At 45.3% G+C, this 22,482-nt stretch overlaps 1 protein-coding gene across 1 annotated transcript in view; it reads right to left on the bottom strand.

The window, feature by feature from the left end:
• The window catches only part of LOC311598463 (uncharacterized protein), a gene marked incomplete at its 5' end in the record, with an annotated part of 40,160 nt that overhangs the window by 15,326 nt on the left and 2,352 nt on the right, over window positions 1-22,482 (bottom strand). Inside the window, one exon of the mRNA XM_084783502.1 lies at window positions 11,499-11,625. Coding sequence (XP_084639628.1) covers window positions 11,499-11,625 — 127 coding nt within the window. The remainder of the gene's footprint in view (window positions 1-11,498; window positions 11,626-22,482) is intronic.

A 22,482-nucleotide genomic window follows, 5' to 3' on the forward strand; every position in this document is an offset into this window, starting at 1 on the left:
AAGGTGATCTGAAAAGAGGTATAAGACCTATATGGAGGCTGGTACGCAGTTGCTTGGAGGATACCAGATGCTCACAGGCTCTGGAAGTAGGGAAACGGGCCTTCGAGCAGCTCAAAGAAGAAAGGTCTTTGAGGTCAGAGAAAGGGGACACATCAAGCGACAGTTCAGACTGGGAAGAAGATATTGAGGAGTTAGCAGAAAAAATGGAGAGGCCCACCTTGTATCCAGACCCGACTCCATTTAAAAAGGGGAAGTCGCCAAAGGAGGAAGTGAAGACTAGAACTGGTGCGGAAGTTACCGCGCCTCATCCTTATTACATTCCTAATCCTGGGCCAGAGGCAACCGCAAGCACTCGGTCTCTCTGCCCGCAAGTTTGGAGGAACGTTAGAGCTGGTGCCTTGGGTTTTCCAGTGTTCCAGGATGCTCAGGGACAGCGCTACCACGAGCCCCTAGAGTTCAAAATTGTGAAGTCCCTTCCCGAGTCGGTACGTGCCTATGGCATTTTGGCTTCCTTCACAGTGGCGCAGGTTGAAGCGCTGAGCAGACACTGCATGCCAGGCGCCATGTGGAGGTAGGGGTCCACAAAGGGCTCTGTGGCTCCCCACATGTGTTGTCAGGATATCGGCCATGCAGTAATAGCCAACACCAAACAGCGCACGGATCCATAGAGACGGCACAATCCAGCAGAAACCGCAAGGCTCTGTCTAACCCGCATGAGTCCATGGAAGCAGCTAGAACCAGCCAGAGATCCACGAGTTCTTTGGAGCATTTCTCTCTGTGAAAAGAGCCCAGTCAAGAGCAGCGGAAGTGTTGCTTATACGCCTTCCCCCCATCACGTGCCCTCTCCCGTGTCTGCTCCCAACAAAACATCACATCCAGAGGGGGGGAAAAATCACATGACATCTCACAAGACAGTTTTCAGCAAAACACTACATGACGCAACTGAGCCGTCAAAGAAACCAGAGACTTCCACTTCATGTCTCTTCCAACCTTGTGGCTGTTTCTCCTGCCTGCCAATCACCTCAGCAGATGCTTGGGCCTGTGTGGTCTTCTTCCCTGTTTTCTCCTCTACTTCCTTATTCTCCCGCTACAACCCATAATTAGTACTAATTATAGCCACAGTCTTAATGCTTACAAAGCACTTTTATGGACATCGCATCGTTTCATCTTTATAGCAACCATATGAAATGTGTTGCTGTGCTGTTCCCGTGCTTACCGGATACCATGATGTGCACCTGCAGTGCCAGCTCTTGGGAGGTAAAAAGTGTGTGAGTTGGAGGCTAGCATGGGCTACATACCTCCAAAAGGAAATAATAATAATAATAGTAATAGTAATAGTAATGATACCACCGTTTTAGAAATGAGTACGTTGAAGTTTGCAGAAGTTATATTACTAAATCCCATCACGGGTGGGGAGTAGATTTGAAACTTATTTATTTACTTGTTTATTTTATTTCAATGATTAGAACCAAACCCAGGAGCTTGCATATTCCAGGCTGAGCGGAGCTGAGCTGAGCTGCGTCCTTAGCTCATAGAGCTGGAATTTGAACTGAGCATCTCTAACTCTGCATTTTAGTGCTTTGGTTTTTGTTTTGTTTTGTTTTGTTTTACAAAGTACTATGCCACTGGCACTTAATTTGGAGCTTTGTTTAAACCTGTAACATCTGCTCTGATACTTACAGGATTTTATCATAAATAAATTAATTAAGGGCTGGAGAGATGGCTTAGAGGTTAAGAGCACTGGCTGCTCTTCCAAAGGTCCTGAGTTCAATTCCCAGCTAACCACATGGTGGCTCACAACCATCTCTAGTGAGATCTGGTGCCCTCTTCTAGTGCGCAGGCATGCATGCAGGCAGAGCACTGTATCTATAATAAATAAATAAATCTATCTATTAAAAGTTAATTAATAATTAGTTTAATGTGTGCTGGGGAGCAAATTCACGGCTTCATGCAAGCCAAGCAAGTGCAGTGACACTGAGCTGCACCCCAAAACCCAACGACGTAATTTTATAAACATTCCTGGAGCCACAGGCATGGTGGCTGATGCCTTTAACAACAGCAGTCAGAGTCAGGTAGATCTCTGTGAGTCTGACGGGGTCAGGGCCTCTCTCCAAACAAACAAACAAATCAATGAAGGAACTCTCTTGGAACACCTAGCCCTGGCTACTCTAGATAAAGTCGTTCAGAATGCTGTGATTGTCCCTCTCCTGCACCTCACCGCTAGTGTTCTGTCTCCTAAGAAGTGTGTGACCTTGGGGCCGAGGCTTCCCCCACATGTTCCTGGCATAGAACACAAGCCTGACCAAAGTGTCTCCAGAGTGAGACGCTTATTGATCTCATTGTTTCAGTCTTTAAAGTTTATTTTTAAATTTTATTTTACTTTGCTTGCATGTATGTTTAAGCACAGGTATCCGGTATTTATGCTGTGCCTGCAGGAGCCAGCAGAGGGCATCGGACCCACTGTAACTGCGATTACAGCAGTTAGGCACTCCTGTGTGGGTCCTAGGAACCAACCCCTGGTCCTTCTGCAAGAGCTCCTAACTGCTGAGCCATCTCTCCAGCCCCTGTTTGACTGTTTCTACACATGAACTTATTCTGTTTCTGTTGATGCTCACAAAACCGTATGAGGTGTGACTATTGTAATTCCCATTTTATAGCCTGGAAAACAGAGACTGGAGTATCTTCAAGTGTGAGAAACAAAGATTCCCACAGTATCATAAGAGCATTGGGTGCTTGGAATAACAAAATCAAGGCAATTGATTTTATAAGCTGACAAAGTAAGAAATCAGCAGAGGGCAGCCTAGCAGTTTCTGTCTATAGGCATAACAGTTTCTGTCTATAGGCCTAGCAGTGCCTATAGGCCTAGCAGTGTCTATAGGCCTAACAGTATCTATAAGCCTAGCAGTGTCTATAGGCCCAGCAGCGTCTATAGGCCTAAGGCAAGCCTTTCCTTGTGTTTCACGTTTGCTGAGTGGTCAGCAAGGCACAATGCCTGGTCTTCCTCTCTGCTTCTTACAAAAGCACATTCCCTCTAACCGGAGCGTCCGTACCACACCCCTCCTCCTGAGGTTCAGCCATCTTTGTGGAAGGGAAAGCAGAAGAGTATTGTGACACCCAGAGGCAATGAATGACTACAAGGAACATGTGTCTTTTGGACACCCTGGGGGCACACATGGATCTCCAGCACGGGGAGGGAAGTTGGCCACCAAATCCTTCTCCTAGGCATAGAGCTATTGGCGATTGTTAGCCGAGAGGAAAGAGAGATGGTTTCTCAAAGAGTGTGGCCCCTGGTTCGTTGGCCGTACTCCAGTGGACGGTCACACATCCACGAATACGTGGGCAGTGCAAATGCATCTTGGTGGAAACAAGACAAAACACCAAGTTGGGTGGGTAGAGAAGTAGGAGTGATTCTTCGAAGAGTTGGGAGGGGGCAAGAATATAGTCAAAATATGTATGAAATTCTCAAACTAAAATATACAGAGGCTGACACACCCTTATAATCTCAGCCCCAGGGAAGCTGATGCAGAAGGGATCACAAATGAAAGTACAGCCTGGGTGTTAATCGACAGATCCTGTCCACCCCACCCTCAAAGTTTCAGATTCAACCTCAACAACAAATACATTATATGGAAAAGGTCTTTAAAAAAAAGTGTTCCAGCTATGGTGGTGAACAGCTTTTAGCCCCATCACTCGGAAGGCAGAGGCAGGCAGACTTATGTGAGTTCAAGGCCAGCTTGGTCTACAAAGTGAGTTCCAGGACAGCCAGAGCTATACAGATAAATGCTGTCTTGAAAAACCAAAATAAACAAGTAAATAAATAAATATTAAAAATTAAAACAGCTGAGTGTGGTAGGAGGCACTTGTACTCTCAGCAAGCCTCTGTCTGTGAAACCAGTGGCAGCGTGTGCTTGGCAGGTTGCTTATAAAGATGGAACTCTAGCCAGGAGCCTTTGCCACTAAAGAACTCTCTAGGACTTCGGTTAATGAAGTCACTGCTCCGGTTGTCAATTGCTAACAAGTCACCGAGTGTGAGCCAGGGGCCCTCAGTGTGCCTCGCTCTGCGGTGGCTCTCCGAGAGACTTCCAGCCCTGTCTTCAGCCTCGGCTTGTCAATTAGCTGTGGAACGTGTTTCTAATTATTCGTTAGCCTTGGGGCTGGCTCACTCATTTCATCTTTATCTTCTCAAAAGGGAGAAAAAGTCCCTTTTGACCTTTTGATGAACTGATCTGAATTCTCCACATATTTTTCTTGTGCTGTAAAAGTTAGCCTGTTCCGCTCCGTTCTCTGCTCCTGCTCCTTGGCCTCATTCTTCTATTTTCTTGTTGTTGTTGTTTGTTTTTTTTTAAATGTACTTGTGGTATCTGTGTGGTTCTTAACATATGCATAGGTGAATGTATGTTTGTGAGTACACGTGACGTTCCTGTATGTCTGAGTGGAGGCCAGAGGCTGATGTTGGATGTCTCCCTCAGTGCCTCTTCTCTATGTAAGAGTCAGGGTCTCTCACTTGCACCAAGAGTCCACTGATTTGGTTACGCCAGCTAATCAGCTTGCTTTTGCATTTCTGATTTCTGCTTCCCTCTCACCAAAAGTACAGGGGCGGTCTTCGTGCCCACTTGATATGTGCCTGGGTGCTGCAGATCTGAACTCTGGTTCTCGTGTGTGGCCTGGCAAGTTCTTTACTGGCTTGGCCATCTTCTCAGCTGCCTCTTTCTTTTCTTTCTTTTTTTTACTTACGAGAAACATAGTGGAGAGTATCAGATAGTAATCTGAGGACCAGGTCGTGAGACTAGCTCTTTGGTCTCCCGTTGGACAGAGGGGGTTCTTTTTAGCTTCTTAAATGATATGGGTTCCAGTCTCAGATCTGGCCTGGGGTTCGCGTCTTTGCCCTGCGGGTTCATCATTACTGGGCAGTCTCAAGCCTCAGCCTGCACATGCACATGGGAATGGCAGTCATGCTATGTTATGGGGTCTTAGGAAATCTGAGTGAGTTGATGCATATAAAGCACATCATAGACACTCAGAAAGGTGACTTATCTGGAGGACATTGGTGCTTTAGGTTTTCCATTGCAACCTCAGGAAGCAGAGAGAAAGAAAAAGGTGGGGGAAATTGTGGTGAGGCAGTAAACTCACAAGGGCCATCCCTCTGACACACGTCACTCACACTAATGCTCCTGTCCTAACGTTTCCATAGCTTTACCAAACAGCGACACTACTACCTGGGACCAAGTGTTCACATATGTGACCCCGTGGGAGAATATCCTCATCCAAACTAGAGTGCTAGCCCATGTGCTAGCCCACATGCACCCAAAAGTCACCCCAGAGAGGACCAAAGACTTCACTGTAATACCTGCAGAGCTCGGAGTCCTCAGGGCACTCAGAATCCTCAGAGGAAGAGCCTCTAGACTTTGGCTTTGGCAGTGATTCCTGAGACCTGAGCACAAATCCCACAGACCACACAACCCAAGATAATGAAGTGGGACCACCTCAAATGGCAAAGCTCTCATCCAGCAGAGGCAACACTTGAAGGAGCAAAAAGGCAAACCAGCATGGGAGATCACATTTGCCAACAATTTTCCAGACAGGAGCAAGCTATTAGCTCACAGCAAGCTATTAGCTCACAGCAAGCTATTAGCTCACGGCAAGCTATTAGCTCATGGCAAGCTATTAGCTCACAGCCATTGAGATGGTGGACCCTTAAGAGTAGCTGACAAGAATTGCTAACCAGGAGACGGAAATATTGGAGCCTACGCTATTGGCAGGAATGTAAATTAGTATAATGTTTACTAAAACATGATGGAATTTCCTTAAAAACTTAAAAACGGGCTGGAGAGATGACTCAGTGGTTAGGAGCCTGAACTGTTCTTGCAGAAGGCCTGGGTTTGGGTGCCAGCACCCACACCAGGCAGCTCACAAGTGTCTTATAACTCAAGCTACAGAGGATCTGATGCCCTCTTCTGGGCTCTGCAGGGACCCGTGCTGTACATCCACATAATTCAAGAAAAATAAGTTATGTTTTAAAAAATGAAAAGCAGCTACCATATGGCTTAGAATTCCTACTTAAAGGCTGAAGGCAGGGTCCATTTTTTGCTGTTTCCTTGTAAAAGGGAACAACATGCAAGAATTTTTCCTGATGTCAAGGAGGAAAAAGGAGCGAGTAGGTCTTACGGGGTGACGGTGACAAGGGTTGTGGGAGGCCCACTCAGGAGTCTATAAACTGGGACTGGGGAGATGGCTCAGTAGGAAAAGGCCCTCTCCAGAGGCTGGAGGACTTAAATTCTTCCCTAGGACCTGCACGGTGGAAGGCGAGAGCCAGTCTCCTTCTGTTATTCTCCAACCTATACACACTTGCAGTAGCGTATGTATGCCGCATCCCATGAATAAATAAATAGAATTTTAAAATCTTTTAATTAAAAAATAATTTTTAAACTGTGTGCTTAATGAGATCATGGGAATATTTGTATTAACGTGGAATTATGGTTATAGCCAAACATTTTTTTCCTAATGGCTAAAAAGAGCAAGGAGAAGTAATTATGATAGCCTTTGTTGTTCAGAAAACAACCTAATTGTATTAGTGAGTCCCTTGATTTCCATCCAGTACCATTATCACTGGCTTTTTTTTCTCTTTTGTTCCTTGAATTAAAAAATAAAAATCCACTAAAGCCTGAAACATTCCAGTATCTCTGTTCACCATCAATGAGGTCCAAGTAGTAAGGATCATTGTCACACTGTATTTATCTTCACAAACCACACAAAAGGCAGCTCCAAAACACCGCTTTGAGAAAATAAGATAAACAGGAGGAAAGCACGAAGTTCCAAATCAGAGCCCTGACTGAACTGTTTGTTTGAGAAAAGATCTCATACATCCCAGGCTGGCCTTGAACTAGCCACGTAGCCCAGGGTGACCTTGAACTTCTGACCTTGAGCTTCTGCTTGCTTCCTCCCCCTCGCTGAGATTGCTGGTATGGCCCACCATGTCCAGTGTATGTGGTGTGGGGAGAGCCCACTCAGGGTCTCGTAAACAGGGAAGCATTCTACCTTCTGCATTTGCAGAGCCCCGCGGCTTAGTCCCCTGACTCCTACATGGTTGGCACTTTCTGGTGGTGCTAAAGGCATGACAGAGAGAAGGGCGTCGCCCCTCCCTTTTAAAAACCCTGCCACCAAACTGGATCATGTTGAAGCCAGGTTTTGAATATTAAGCCAGCTGGCTGGCTGTTTCTGATTATTCATTCTCCAGGCCACCTCCCTGCAGAGGGTGGCACTCGGGCTCCGCTGCAGGTGACGCAACCTGTTTGGGGAGTACATTTTAAAGAGAGATTCTGTATTTTAATGGTCAGTTAGTAGCTGCCTACCACCCGGTCTCAGCTCTCTCTGCCTGGGGACAGGAATGCCAGCCTTATTAAATATTGAGGACTTGTTCATTACTGTGGGGATCTATGGCAACAGCCTATCTGCATACCGGGAAAACAGTAGGCTTACAGTCTCCAGAACAGCAACTCCGGTTCTGAGGACTAATGTTTGTCTGACTAAAGATGCATAAAAATACAGGCTTCGTTTTGGAGATCTGTTTTGCCGCATTATTTTATATATTTTTTCTTTCTTGGAAATGAAAACTTTAGAAGTTTAATTTATGTATGGAAAGAGAATGAAAAACAAGTCTTTTGGGGGGTCCTAGAGCTAAAAGGAGAAGCAGACACAAGCCCCCATCCCTAGCCCAGAAGCCATCTCCAATTGATAACCATTTGCCAATAGACCCCAGGGGGGTCTCACTGGGGAAGCCCTTAGTTACTCTAAGGGTGGACGACATGGCGCAGCTATGGATCGTCAACAAAGAACAGGCACAATGGTGTTTTTGGAAGTCTCTTGTTACACACCATGTCAGGGTTTTATTTTTATTTTATTTTTCTCTTATTTAAAATTTTTATTTTATTTATATATCTCCTCTTATTTTATCCTACAGCTCCTTTGCATATGTATTATAGCTTCCAGTTTAGTGTTTTTATGGGATTCTTGAGTGTGTGAACCAGTTGGTCTCTCTATCTATATCTTGTGTGTGTGTGTGTGTGTGTGTGTGTGTGTGTGTGTGTGTGTATGTGTGTGTATGTTTGTGTGTGTATGTGTGTGTATGTGTGTTTGTATGTGTGTGTGTGTATGTGTGTGTGTGTGTGTGTTTTCTTGGGTTCTTTTCCTTCTGTTTGTTTTGTCCTATTCTTATGTACTAATTCTTGTTCCATCTTATATTATATTTTATTATTACCCCTTAGAAGTCTGGATGTTTCTTTCTTTTTGTTTTTTCAAGACAGGGTTTCTCTGTGTAGCCTTGGCTGTCCTAGACTCGCTTTGTAGACCAGGCTGGCCTGGAACTCAGGTCGATCCACCTGCCTCTGTCTCCCGAGTGCTGGGATTAAAGGCGTGCGACATCACACCTGGCCTTGCCTGTTTGTCTTTTAATGAGGGACAGAAAGGGGCTGGATCTGGATGGGAGGGGAGGGGGGAGGACTGGGAGGAGTAGAGGGAGGGAAAACCATAATCAGTATATCACAGAGGGGGAAAAATCTATTTTCAGTGAAAGAAAAAAATCCTTCTGCACAAAGTAAAAATAAAAATAGATAAATAAAAACAAATCTTTTGAAATATAAAATAATTTCAAGCTGGCTCTGACCAGATCAAATGTTTAAAACCCTAACTTATATGTTGGTGCACTATTTGCAGTTAGATTACTACTGAATAATTTCAGATTTAAGAAACTGAGAAATTGAATATGGAGCAGATAAGATATAAGGGATAGCAGTAATAGGTATTAGCCATCGCTTTGAAACTACCTCGGAAGTAGGAAAAATAGAAACCCTGACATTCCCCACAACACAGGCTGGAATCAACAACCCACAGATGTGCAGGCTGCTTGGTCTTTGAGATGCTGATCTGGTGCTGGGACGCAGCTCAGAGGCAGAATGCGTGCTTAGCCTGGTCAAGGCCTTGGGTTCAGTCCCTGCCGCAAAGAGCAGCTAGAGTGGGCCTCACCTGCCTGCTGTGCGCGCCTGAGGACCTGAGCGCAGATTCCTGGAACCCACGTAAAAAGCTGGGCGTGGCAGCTTGCCCCTGCACTCCCCGTGCTGAGAGGGAGGAGGGAGGAGAATCCGTGGCGCTCAGGGGCCGCCTAGTCCAGCTGACTCGGTGCAGTCCAGTTCGCCGAGGGGCTATCTCAAAAAGCAAAACGGGGGAGCCATGTAGGGAGACACCCAACGTGGACCCCCGGCCTCCACACGCATCCTCACGTGTGTGCATGTGCACTTGTGTACACGTTGCAAGCTGATATGTAACCCAGATGCTCACAGCTCCCTGAGCTCTTGCTGACCCTATTGCGATTTAGCCACTGACTCAAAGTGGGGCCGGGGAGGGGGTTGTGTGAGAGAGGACCAGTGTCTCTCCACGGATTCTGATCCGTCCGTCTTGTGACTACTTCTCGGCCGAGCCTGTCTTTCTGGGTGTACAAGTGAGAACAAAGAGGCTGTTGACCCCAGGGGTGACGCACCTTGCCCCTGATTTTCCTTCTTACTGCCCAGTCTCTATTTCTTGTAGAGGCAATGGCCGGGCTCAACATTCCTGCGCTGAATTGAGTACCAAATGTCTCCGTCCCTGTCCTGGGTGCTCTCCAGCACCCTCCAGTGCTCGCTCACTGTGGGACTCTGCTGGTGAAGGTCAAAGTCTAGTGTTTCCAGATAGCCAACTGAGCTTGGTCTGTGATCTGTTACGATGGACTCACTTTCTCGGGGCAGCGGGGGGGCAGGGGGGGATGGGGAGTGGGGGGGCAGGTGGGGTTCCCTCTTCTCCTGATCTGGGGACCCCCCAGATCCCCAAAGGAGCATCACATAGCTCAAGGAAGGTTACAGGCCTGACCCTTTCCTGCTCAGCAAGCACCTGGGGATTCCTGGAAATACCCCTCCCTCTGCTAAGGAGGTCTTAGCTTTCGGCAAATGACCTTTAATCGTATCTGGAAGTTCTTCCCCCATCCATGGGATAATTAAGTACCATGTTCTGCTTCCTGTGACAGGACCCCCCCCCCCCGTGCTACCGCATGTAAATTAAGCCCTCTACCACTGCATATAAATCAAATATCTTTAGCACCCCTACCCCAGTGAATCAAACACATTCACCCTTGAAACCTCACCTACTGCCCAAGGTCTGTTAACGTCTCTGATTCACAAAATAAACTCTCTCTCTAAAGCTCGCACCATTCATCCACCGTGACCATCCGAGACTCCATCTATTCTGTTCTGGGGAGGGGAGGGCTCCCCTTCTCCGTGGAGAATCACTGCTGGACGCCTGAACTCAACTGCCAATCAAGCAGCTACCTGCCTGGCCACCAGGAGCTTCTGGACCACCTGGGGCCTGACTGCCGGTGTTGGTCCTGCATCTTACTGGACCTGCGTTCTGGCTGGTTCTGGGTGTCTCCTCTGCCATGCTTAGCGCAGCAGCTTAACCAAGAGGTTGTAACACTTTGGTACCACCACAGGCCTTTCCGCTGCTGTCTGATACTGGAAATTTCATTCTAAAAGAGCCCAACAGTAGCACTCAGTGGAAAACTCATTTCCATCACGCCAGGTGAGACTAGGAACCTCACCTAGCTCATGGGCCTCACCCTGTGCTCTAAGCTCCTGAGATAGAAGCAGGACCTTTGACCTTGACCTTGAGGTCAAGCAGTGTCGGGACCAGCCCACTGGACTCAGAAGCCAGGCCAACGGCTGACAATGAATGGCAGTCAAGAACAAAATTCTTCTTGGAATTTATACTTCTCACCCCTCAGTGTAGTGTGTGTGTGTGTGTGTGTGTGTCCATGTGTGTAGGTATCCCCTCCTCCGACCTGGAGTCACAAGGGGTATACAATGATGTGGATGTCGGCAAGCGTTCGAGCTTGGGTCCTCTGGAAGAACAGTAAATATTCTTAGCCACAGAGCCGTCTCTCCAGCCCTCATCCAGAGTGCTTTACGTTTGTCCACCTGTGGTTTTGCCTCATTCCCTAACCGAGGACCCTGCCACCTGTGTTTTGCCGCTTTGTAAGAGAACAGTAGTTAGAGCCTGGGCTTAGCTTTGACCACAGCATATTTCTTTTCTCTCGAATTTATTAATTTGTAGCTCTGGGTTCCAAAGCAAGTCACTTTTACATTTTAGTATTTCAGTGTGGCCAAACAACAGCACTGGCCTTGTGTAGTTGTTGTAAGTATTAAATAATCTGTACCCCGTGCGTATCTTTGTGTCTAACACACCATGAATATTAAGCGTTGTCACTGTCGTGTGGCCAACATCAGCATCCAGCATTAGCTGAGCACCAACTCCGGACAGGCGCAGATAAAGAACAGATGCTGAAACTTAAATATCATCAGACAACGAGGCTCAGGACGAGTGACAGAAATAAACAAAGCAGCAGTAGGGATGCGGTGGAGGGGAGGCGGCTGGAGGGATGGCTCAGCGGGTAGGATCCTGGTTTGATTCCCGGCACCCACCTGACAGCTCACGACCACCTGTGACTCCAGTTCCAGGGCATCCAGTGCCCTCTTCTGGTCTTCAAGGGCCCCAGGGATGCTCTTGGTGAACAGACACAGCCAGTCAGGATACCCACATACGTAAAAACTGAAAATGAAATAAAGAACACAGCGTCATGGCTGTAATTCTTATAATTCTAACACTGGCAAGGTGGAGACACACAGACAGATCTCAGGGCTTACTGGGCAGCCAGTCTAGTCTGATGAGTGAGCCCCAGGCCAGTGGAGAAACCATGTCTCAAAAACCAAGGTGGACTGCTCTTAAGAAATGATACCCGGGGGGTGACCTCGGAAGCTTACACACACGCCACTGGGAGTTGCAGGAAAATCATGCCCACTGGGACTTGTAATTTTCCCTGCACTGTCATCAAAGCCAACTATCAGGGACCATGATCCTGTGGAAAGAACCCTGGGTGGAGGGTCAAGGCCATGTGGCCTGTTAGTAGTCTGTACCAGAGCGTTGCTATGGTTTTGAACAACACCTACACTGGGCAATAGTATCACGCCTTTAGTCCCAGCACCCAGGAGGCAGAGCCAGGGGAATCTATGAGTTCCAGGATAGCCTGGTCTACACAGAGAAATCCTGTCTTGGAAAAAAATAGTAGTTTAAGAAGAAGAAGAAGACATACAAAGAGAAAATTTTGTACAATATATTTTGGGGATGGGGAGGGGCAGGATTTCTCTGTGTAGCCTTGGCTGTCCTGGACTCACTTTGTAGACCAGGCTGGCCTAGAACTCACAGAGATCCACTTGCCTCTGCCGCCCTGAGTGCTAGGATTACAGGCGTGCGCCACCACGCCTAGCAAGTACAATATACTCTTATCATACCTAACTTTGCCATTTTAATAGCTAAATGAGTCAGCAAGTAGTTTTCTTAAAAAATGTATTACGTCCAGGACGGGATGTAGCTCTGTGTGTGAGAAGAGGGCTTGCCTAGCATGCATGCGTGAATCTCCAGGTTCAATGCCCAGCACCGCATCGACAAGGTCTGGTGGTGCACACTTGTAATCCTAGCTCCTGGGAAGTGGAGGCAGGAAGTTCACAAGTTCAAGGTCATTTACATAGTGAGATTAACCAGCCTGGGGTCCTTGAGACAAACTTGCTGTTGCTGTTCTATTTAAGTAAGTGGTGAATTAGCCTCCGTTTTAATCAAGGAGGCTGGTTGGAATGATTCTCGAGCTAAAGGAAATGGGTTCAAGTCCGGGGTCATCCCGCCTTGCTTCACCGCCTGTTCCCCCCAGGGTTGTGAAGCTGAAAGTAACCGATGTGCAAACACTTGGGCACAGAGACAGTGAGTGACCTCTAACTCTTGTGGTAGTGCGGCTTTTTGACATAAGGAGAGGGGCTGAAGTGAATACTGTGATGCTTTCAAACCTCTGGCTTCTCAGTTTTCAGCATTTCCCTCCGCCATGGTCCCATAGCAAGGAACTCTCTGAAGTTGGCTTGACAGATAAGTCTCCAGTTAACAGAACAACTGTGCGTGTGTGTGTGTGTGTGTGTGTGTGTGCGAGTGCATGTGTATGTGTGTGTGCATGTGCGTGTGTGTGTGTGTGTGTGTGTGTGTGTGTGTGTGTGTGTGTGTGTGTGGTTACTGTTGACGATGTCCAGGCTGACAAATGGTTTTGGGTCCAGACTTCCTCCTGCATTATTAATGAAAAATTTCATATCACCTGAGGCTAGCCTTGTTCTTCTCACAAGTCTTTGGCGACTAACAATCTCACTGGCCTCTGAAGAAGAGTCTGCCAAGCCGGCTCGCCTCCCCAGCCTTCCACACGCAGCTTCCACACACAGCTTCAAATTAGGTTTGAATAAAAGACTGTGATAAATAAGTAAGTGTCTCCCTACACAGACAGCCACTTGTTTGGGGATTAAAGTATCGATTTTTGAATGTGGCCGAGATTTAGATGCAGGTTAATTAAACATTTACATATATGTGCCGAACAATATATTGCATGGTACAATAATGTGCATTTTAATCAGAAACCATGGGTGTTTGTGTTTGCTTTCTCCATGTTAATTGGCACCATGCTGGCTCCCGCTTACGTATTTGGCTAGATGGAAGAAAACAGACATGATGTTTTAAATATTTTAATTAGGACCAGCAGTTGTCGGCTCCCTCGTTTCTCATTGGACTGTTTCACATGCATGAATAAATTAGCTCGCCTGGAAGTACTCTGCAGAAAGTGGTTGCCCTCTGGCCATAAAGAGAGCCCCATTCATTAATACTTTAATGAAATTAGCTGTGAGCAAAATATTATTCCTTTTAACTGTGTTCTAATTTCTTAATTTTAATTAGGCACATAATTGTAGGGTGCTGAAATTATCTTCATGTTCAGCAACTAAAGTTCCATCATCAGGAGCCTGTGGCGAGGGCATTGAGCACTACCCATGCGGTCCAGCAGGAGATTTCCATCCGACTTTTTTTTCTGCTTCACCAAAAGTCTCGGCTGCCTTTTCACTTGCCGTGTGGAGATGGTGATTCAAGACTCCTTCAGGATCTTTGGGAGAGAAGCCACATAATCTACCATGAATCTGACTGCCACTTCCTCCTCCTCCTCTTCTTCCTCCTCTTCTTCCTCCTCTTCTTCCTCTTCCTTCTCCTCCTCTTCTTCCTCTTCTTCCTCCTCCTCTTTTTCCTCCTCTTCCTCCTCCTCCTCTTCCTCCTCCTCCTCCTCTTCCTCCTCCAGGTTTATCCACATGGGGCCCCTTCAGGGACCGAGGATGTGATTTTGTTTATAGAGTACTTGCCTAGGATGTATGAGGTCCTGGCTCAGTTTTCAGAGCTGCATAAAGCCGGGGATGGTGTTCCAGGCCTGTAGTCCTAGCACTCAAGGGGTGGGAGGAGGAGGAGGAGGATAAGAAATACAATGCCACTCTCCATTATATAGTGAGGCTAGCATGAACTATGTGAGACTCTGCATCAATTAATTAATAAATAAAAGGAAAAAATACTTAACCTAGGCCCCATGTAAAGATCCCTGCACCAGGTTTTGTCGTAGGACTCCCACAGTGCCTCAGTTTACCACTTCCTCTCGGCTGTTTCTAGTGTGAGGCCTGTGAGGCCGAGGCAGCAGGAGTGGGGGTGTCCTCCTTTCAACCGGAGCCCCTGCTTTGCGTAAACACCATTGTCAAATGTACGAAATTGAAAGAACCTCTTGGCTTCAATGCTTAGATGTTCTGATTAAAATTGTAGCATTTTGGAGGTTGGAGAGATGGGCAGTGGTTAAGAGCATAGCTGCTCTTGCAGAAGACCCAAGATCAATTCCCAGGACCCACCAAGTGGCTCACAACTGTCTGCAACTCCAGTTTTGAGGAGTCTGGCGCCCTCTTTTGCCTCTTTTGAGAAGCACACACACACATACATGTACATGTAGGCAAAATATACACATAAAGTAAAAATAAATCTTTTAAAGTGGGAGCATTTCATAATGCTTTAAGCATATGAAAGAATCCACAGATGAATGCAAAAGCGGATCTTGTGAGTTCAATAGAACAGTCATTTGTATCCTCTGAGTGCCAATTTTAGAAGATTTGGCACGCAATCTGAATTGAAATTTAAGTGAGAAGCTGTAAGCCTTGTGGTCTATATTGTTTCCCACAAATCAAGGAGAGTTGTCGTGACAAGAACTGGGTGTACATGATTCAGTGACTTCTGAAAAATTGAAAGCTGATTTAATAACTGTTGGTAGTAGTCTCTGTCTCCTAGCATTGTCCGTCGTGTGCCTGGACTGGTGGTATTTCAGTGAACTGAGAAAGACAACTGACCTAATTAAGTATGTTATAGGCAGATCTGTGAGCTCAAGGCCAGCCTGGTGTACAAAGCAAGTTCCAGGCAAGCCAGTGCTACACAGCAAGACCCTACCTCAAAAGTCATGTATTTTCACTTCCGTGCAAAGTGATATTAATGTCTTGATTGAATCTTTACAAGAAGTTTTAAATGAGCTAAGCCACAGAAGGCCTGGTGCATACTGAGCACTCAGGGAATGTTAGGACGTAGCATTGACATTCTCAGTCCCAGGGCTCAGACACAGGCCACCAGCCTGTGAACTGCACCACATATCTTAGCTTTATGTGCAAAGCTCTCCAGTTTGTGATCTCTCAGCTTAATCGCATCTCTTTCATAAAAATAGATCCGAGTCCAGCTTAACAGACGAGGCAGATTTTGTCTAAACTACTGTCATTTTACATGCTTATTCTTTCTTTGTGCAGTGCTGGGATTCAAACTCTGGGCTGAGTACATGATAGTCGGGCACTCTGAAGACGATGAGCAATAGCCCTTCCTGCATTAAAAGTGGGACTCCATTAAAGACACCATCGCTCAGACTTAGCTTGCTGCGTACCCACGCCAGTTTCACACTCATTTCACTTCATTTCATTTCCACTCGCCTTGCACAGGCTGGGCCAGCGCTCTACCACTGAGCTGTATCTGCAGTCCTGCATTTTCACTTTGGTATCAGTTCTGTGCTTTCTAACAATTTCCTTCTCACCTTGGTTCGGTCTTTTAGGTTTGATGATGATATTTCTACTAGACAGGTGTTCTTTTGCTCAGGTGTATCAACCTCTGTCAATATAATTCATTTTCTTGCATTTGGAGCAATTCCTTCTATACTTTTAGATTCTAAAAAGAGCTTGTCTCATACATGCTCTCTGTCTCTCTCTGTTACTATCTGTCTGTCTGTCTGTCTGTCTGTCTCTCTCTCTCTCTCTCTCTCTCTCTCTCTCTCCTGAGATAGGAGAGCTGCTTCGAACTCAGAGAGATCTGCCTGCCTCTGGCTCCTAAGTACTAGGATTAAAGGCATGTGCCACACTGCCCACCTAGAAAGCTTGCTTTTTATACTTAGCTTTTAATGAACTTCATTTTGTGCATAATACAACTTGTGACTGACTGGTAAGGTGAATTACCCAGACGTCAGTCTTTGAGATTGTTTCAGCTGATTTGTTGTTCTCACATCCATGTGAGTTGTACAGTCAGACTCTCAGATCTCACACATGTACATGGATATGCATCAGCCACAGACACACATGCACACACATGTACACACGTGATCATACACACTTGCATATACAGACACACAAGCATACACACAGACACGTATAGACACATATTTGCTGGGACTTCAAGGTTAAAGAAATTTGCAAAAAGTGAAATATTTGTGATATTGAATTTCCCCTAGATCCATTTACTATCTTAATCTTTTATCTTTCCCCATCTTTTAATAGTTTGATAATTTCATCTGTAGAGTTGTTGAACATATATAATACCTTTAATTTGTTCTAACTCTGGCCTTTATGTTCCGATATGGTTTTGTTTTGTTTTGTGGTTGGTTCTCCCACTTTTTCTGTGCCCACCCTTGCTCTGAATAATGACATGGAGACCTTTATATTTATTAAAATCTTCAGGCACTACAGGTGGGCAGACACTCAGCTGTTCTGACCCACCAACAATGCCATGTGACACGTTACCTGCCACCTTAGTCTTGCCCTGTCAACTCCTTCTTCATCTGTGTCCCAACAGTGACTCCTCTCCTCTGGTTCCCACCCGAGACTGTCTCACTGGGGTCAGAAGTCCCACCTTAACTTTCCAACCCAGTTACTGGCCGTTTAGCTCTTTATTAGACCAATCAAAAGGTGACAGAGAACAAAGTTTACAAAATACTAAGACAAGAAACGCTTCATAATAAGTGACAATACTAAAGTCCAGACTGCAATCAGATTTCTGTTGGAACAGAAGTCAGCATCTGAACAGTACAGTGCACACACACACACACACACATACACACACACACACACACACACACACACACACACAATCAACCCAACATCTCCCCCTTTTAGTTCAATTATAGGCTCTTTCTCGCACAATAAGAAACTTATACAGTAAGAACAAACATGAAAAAATGTCAGGTAAGAGTTACATTCACAATGTCCAGTCCATTTACATTTGGCAGCCTTGGAAAAAGTACTCTGCTATCTGCTATCTGTCAAAGTTCTGTGCTTAAGTCACTTTCTACCATAACGTGCATTTATCAACCTGTAAGTACCTTTTTATACCTTAAAACATTTTCTTAAATCCTAAACAACTTAAGCTTAATGGTGGGGCTGTAACTATCTAGTCTTCAACCCCATCAGAGACCTGAGAAAGATAAATATTACCTGAGTTAAACAGGATAGTGCAGAGCAAGCAGCTTCCAAAACTGCACAAATGGCAGAGACGGCCGGCTGCCTGGACAGTCGCCCGGAGTTCCCCCGCGGCGTCAGAGCATCCGTCTTTGGGCTTCAGGATAAACATAAAACAGGCTGTTCTGTAAAGCAGGAATCATGAAGGGCTTGCCAGCCTCGCCCTTGTAAAGGCCGACAGTTGACCTCTTTTGTGTCCTGCATGTCCACAGCTTGGACAGCAAGAATAGTTTTGTTCCTCTGGTGGCTTGCTTGCCACATTAGAAGCAAACTCCGCGTGGAGGTTCATTGATGCCCAGTCATCTTCTGTGAGGTAGTAGAGGGTGCTGCCAGAAGCAGACACATCTCACTCTCATGAAAAGCCTTATGCTAATTAAGCATCTTTAAATGCTATATTCTGAGGATCTCTAAGGTTTTTGAAGATGCTCTCTCTGTCGTATCTTTCGGGCTATAAGATGCACCTGACCATAAGACACACCCAGTTTTCAAAGCAGTAAAACAAGAAAACAGCAATTGGACCATAAGGCACACCCTAATCCTTCCATACACTTTTGCGGGGGGAAGTGCATCTTATGGTCCAAAAAATACAGTGTCTATAATATATCTGAAAGGCAAACTTGCTTGTTTCTAGCTATTTACTATACACTTAACTTTGAAGACATCCATAGGAGGCTAAATAAAGCTTATTTCTGTGGTAAGTAAACCAGTACCTCACAAGACCACAAGTTTGATTGACTGACTTACTAACTTACTTTTCTTAATTATTATAAACAGTTTGCCGTAGCAATATCTCTCAGGGACTAGAACTTCACAGCGCATTTCTAAGTGAGTCGCATATGTACAACAATGTATATACGGTGTGTTGTAGCAAAATACTATCTCAAATTTTGTATCAAGATACAAAATCCATATCAATGCAAAAATATTTGGTTTATTGAATGATCTTTAGTTTAAAAGTAGATCCAATAATCTCCCCTTTTATCATATCTTATGCTCTCCCTTTTTCTTTTTATTCCTTCTCCCCCTCTTTCACTAACATTAGATAGGAGAGAAAGAGAAAGAAGGGTAGAGGGGGGAAAAAGAAAGAGAAAAGAGTTCCCTGTGTCTAACTTCCTTTTATTTGTCTCCTCCTTGACCAAGACCATTAGCAACCTGTGACCAACCCCCATAAAGGACTACAAACATCCATCGCCAATCGAAGGGCCAAAAACTGTCCACCGCCACCCCTCACTTTTTAGGATTGGGGCATTGTTCTCTTAAAATTACTTTCTGCTGTCGGGGGGTGACATTCTCTTTTGGGGGCCCAGAGAAAAATTGGAATAATGGTTTAGGAGAGCTACCTGTAACATTTGCTGCCCAGTCTTTGCGTGATGGAAACTTGCCAGGCTTAGTTGAAATCCCAGCTGGAACAGTCTGCGAGGCCGGACCATCTTGTCTAGTGATTTTTTTTTTTTTTTTACTTACTTTATTTTTATTTTTTGGTTTTTTGAGACAAGGCTTCTCTGTGTATCGTTAGCTGTCTTAGACTTGCTCTGTAGACCAGGCTGGCCTGGAACTCACAGTGATCTGCCTGCCTCTGCCTCCCAAGTGCTGGGATTAAAGGCGTGCGCCACTGTGCCTGGCTTAGCTAGCGATTTTGTAGTTGTTCTGGATGCAGATTTTTGAGAAAACAGCTATTGAAGCAGTCTGTGAGGTTCTATCACCTGGATTATTTTGTCTTCTTTGGTGTCTGGTCCTTTTGCTCTATAAACATATAAACTTTTAAAGGTAAAGTACATTTCCGCATTAACACGTGTATGGCATGCGCAGTGCGCACAAATCAGCTTAAGATGACTCTCGGCTCTTAGCTTCGAGCAGGTGAAAGGCATCAAATCTTACAAGTCAGCTTGGACTGTATGACCTAACTGGAATATAAGTTTCTATCCATGCCATATAAGAGGACAGCATACGTCCTGAGGACTCTGTAGGCAACAAGACTTAATGACCACACAGACACATTTCTACTGCACAGCCAGTCTCGGAGTCGCTCCCGGGTAGAAGGGTCAGCATTCATGTCACCCACTCTGCTGTGTTCTTTCTTTGTTTCTGTAGCCAAGACTTTCAGGAGGTCTCCCCGGCTCTTTTTTTTATGAAGGAATTCATAGCTTTTCTTCTCCTGTTGAGACAAAGGCAGAACTTTTCCCCCAAATGCAACACAACACACCTCCTCCTTTCCGTTCTGAGGCTGGTTTAGTTCAGCAGTTTCCCCATAACCCAGTGTCTCTCAGCAGCTGTTGGGTTTTGCTCGTAGCATTTGAAAATTTTAAAGTTAATAAAGCATTATGTTATCTACCTCTGGGGGTCTTTGTTACCTCTTTTTGTTTATTAAGCATATCTTTTAAAGTACTATTAGATTGTTACGCAACTGCGAGTCCTGTAGGATTGTGCAGTATACCTGTAATATGCTTTATATTGTTATGTGCAAAAAAAAATGTTACATTTTATCAGAGGCATGTGCTGGAGCGTTGTCATTCTTGGTTTTTACAAGTATCTCTATAACAGCCATAACTTCTAATAAATGTGTAATTAGAGAATCAGTTTTTTCAGAATTGAAGGCAAAGGCGCTTTGGAATTCTGAATGTGTGTCTATGGTTATGAGGGCACAGACTTTAATTTTCCAAACTCTGCAAAACACATAAGCTATTGTATGACATAAGGTGGCATTACTAAACAGAGCCTGTTTTTTGTTTGTTTGTTTTTTGGGTGTTTTTTTTATTATTATTATTCCTCTCTCTCTCCTTCCTTCAGAAATGTTACTTTCTTTTTCTTTTTTGTCCTTCCTTTGGAAACTTTATTTTTTTTTTCATATTTAAACTCAGTATTTTTTTTTCCTATGGCTGTCAATGTTTGGTTTCTTTTTTTCTTTAGAATCTATGCATCTTTCAAAACATTTGTATTCATTTCTCTTTTTCTCCTTCAGAGACTTCACTTTCTAGGTACATTTATTTACTTCTCCTTTATCACCTTTTAACTTAAATTTTTTTTCTTGTATTTAATTTTCTCTAAATTCTTTCCTCTGGGGAATGCCAGTTTTAAGCATTTAACATGACTTTTTTTTTTAAACATTATTCTCTCTTTAAGGACTTCACTTTATTATTTTCAAATTATTTACTTCTCTCTGATTTTTTTTAAATAGCCAGTTAATTTTTTTTCCTTTGTGACTTAAGCACAATTCCAAACCTTGAGGTTCTGTGCCAATATTCTCTATCATTCAATCTACTTTATTAAATGCACTAGTCCTTTAAAAGAAGCCTGTGTGAACTCATGGGCTGCTGAAAAGGAAGCTGGGGACCGGACAGATGCTTCTGAAGGTATCAGCATACGCTTGGCTATTGTCAGAGTATGAGGCGTTCCTCAGACAGCAGCAGGTGCTGTCCAGCAGAAAGACTTTTTAGTCAGCCATGGGAAACTATATGTATAAAACTACATCTATGTATGAAACTAAACACTCAAAGTTTTAACAATCAGACTACATCACATTCTCTCACCGTTAAGGTTTATGAGGACTTTACATGATTTTACACTGAGGGTGAGAATGTGGGGAGTGTCAGTGTGTGAGCCCATAGGGTAGAACGTGGGTGTGTCAGTGTGTGAGCCCATAGGGTGGAATGTGGGTGTGTCAGTGTGTGAGCCCATAGGGTAGAAGGTGGGGTGTGTCAGTGTGTGAGCCCATAGGGTAGAATGTGGGTGTGTCAGTGTGTGAGCCCATAGGGTAGAATATGGGGTGTGTCAGTGTGTGAGCCCATAGGGTAGAATGTGGGGTGTGTCAGTGTGTGAGCCCATAGGGTAGAATGTGGGTGTGTCAGTGTGTGAGCCCATAGGGTAGAATGTAGGGTGTGTCAGTGTGTGAGCCCATAGGGTAGGGTGTGTCAGTGTGTGAGCCCATAGGGTAGAACGTGGGGTGTGTCAGTGTGTGAGCCCATAGGGTAGAACGTGGGGTGTGTCAGTGTGTGAGCCCATAGGGTGGAACGTGGGGTGTGTCAGTGTGTGAGCCCATAGGGTAGAATGTGGGGTGTGTCAGTGTGTGAGCCCATAGGGTAGAACGTGGGGTGTGTCAGTGTGTGAGCCCATAGGGTAGAACGTGGGGTGTGTCAGTGTGTGAGCCTATAGGGTGGAATGTGGGTGTGTCAGTGTGTGAGCCCATAGGGTAGGGTGTGTCAGTGTGTGAGCCCATAGGGCAGAACGTGGGGCTTGTGAGACTATTAACCCATGGGGTGAAGCAACTGAGCATGGGGCTTGTGGGAGACATTCAGCAACAGTAAAAACTGTCTGAATACTTAGTAACTGAAACTTGGAAACTAAGAAACCCGACAGGAGGTGATGAGGAGGTGCTTCTGCCAGCATGGCGCAGGTGGTCGCTGCAGCCTTGCTTCCAAACACACAGCCCACACATCATGAAGGGCACCCCACACATCATGAAGGGCACCCCACCACTCCACGCAAACCAAGGCTGCCTCAACAGCTCGGCTCGGAATCAAAACTACCTCACGCCCTGCGGTGCACGCTTTGCTTTGCACATACAAAGCTCTCTTCTCCTTAGAGAAACATCTCGGCCAAATGGTGGAAGAAGACACATCTTGTATTCCTCCCAGTGCAAATGCACACGTCCCTGCATTGTATCGTGTAAGGACGCTTGACTATAAAAGTTGTTGTTTGAGTTGTGGAAAGGTTCCATCTTTAAAATGTTAAGAGAGCTTTGACTTGGGATTTGGAAGGAATTTCTAGTGTC

The sequence above is a fragment of the Acomys minous genome, assembly GCF_964271855.1.
Source record: "Acomys minous genome assembly, chromosome: 5".
Lineage (NCBI taxonomy): Eukaryota > Metazoa > Chordata > Mammalia > Rodentia > Muridae > Acomys > Acomys minous.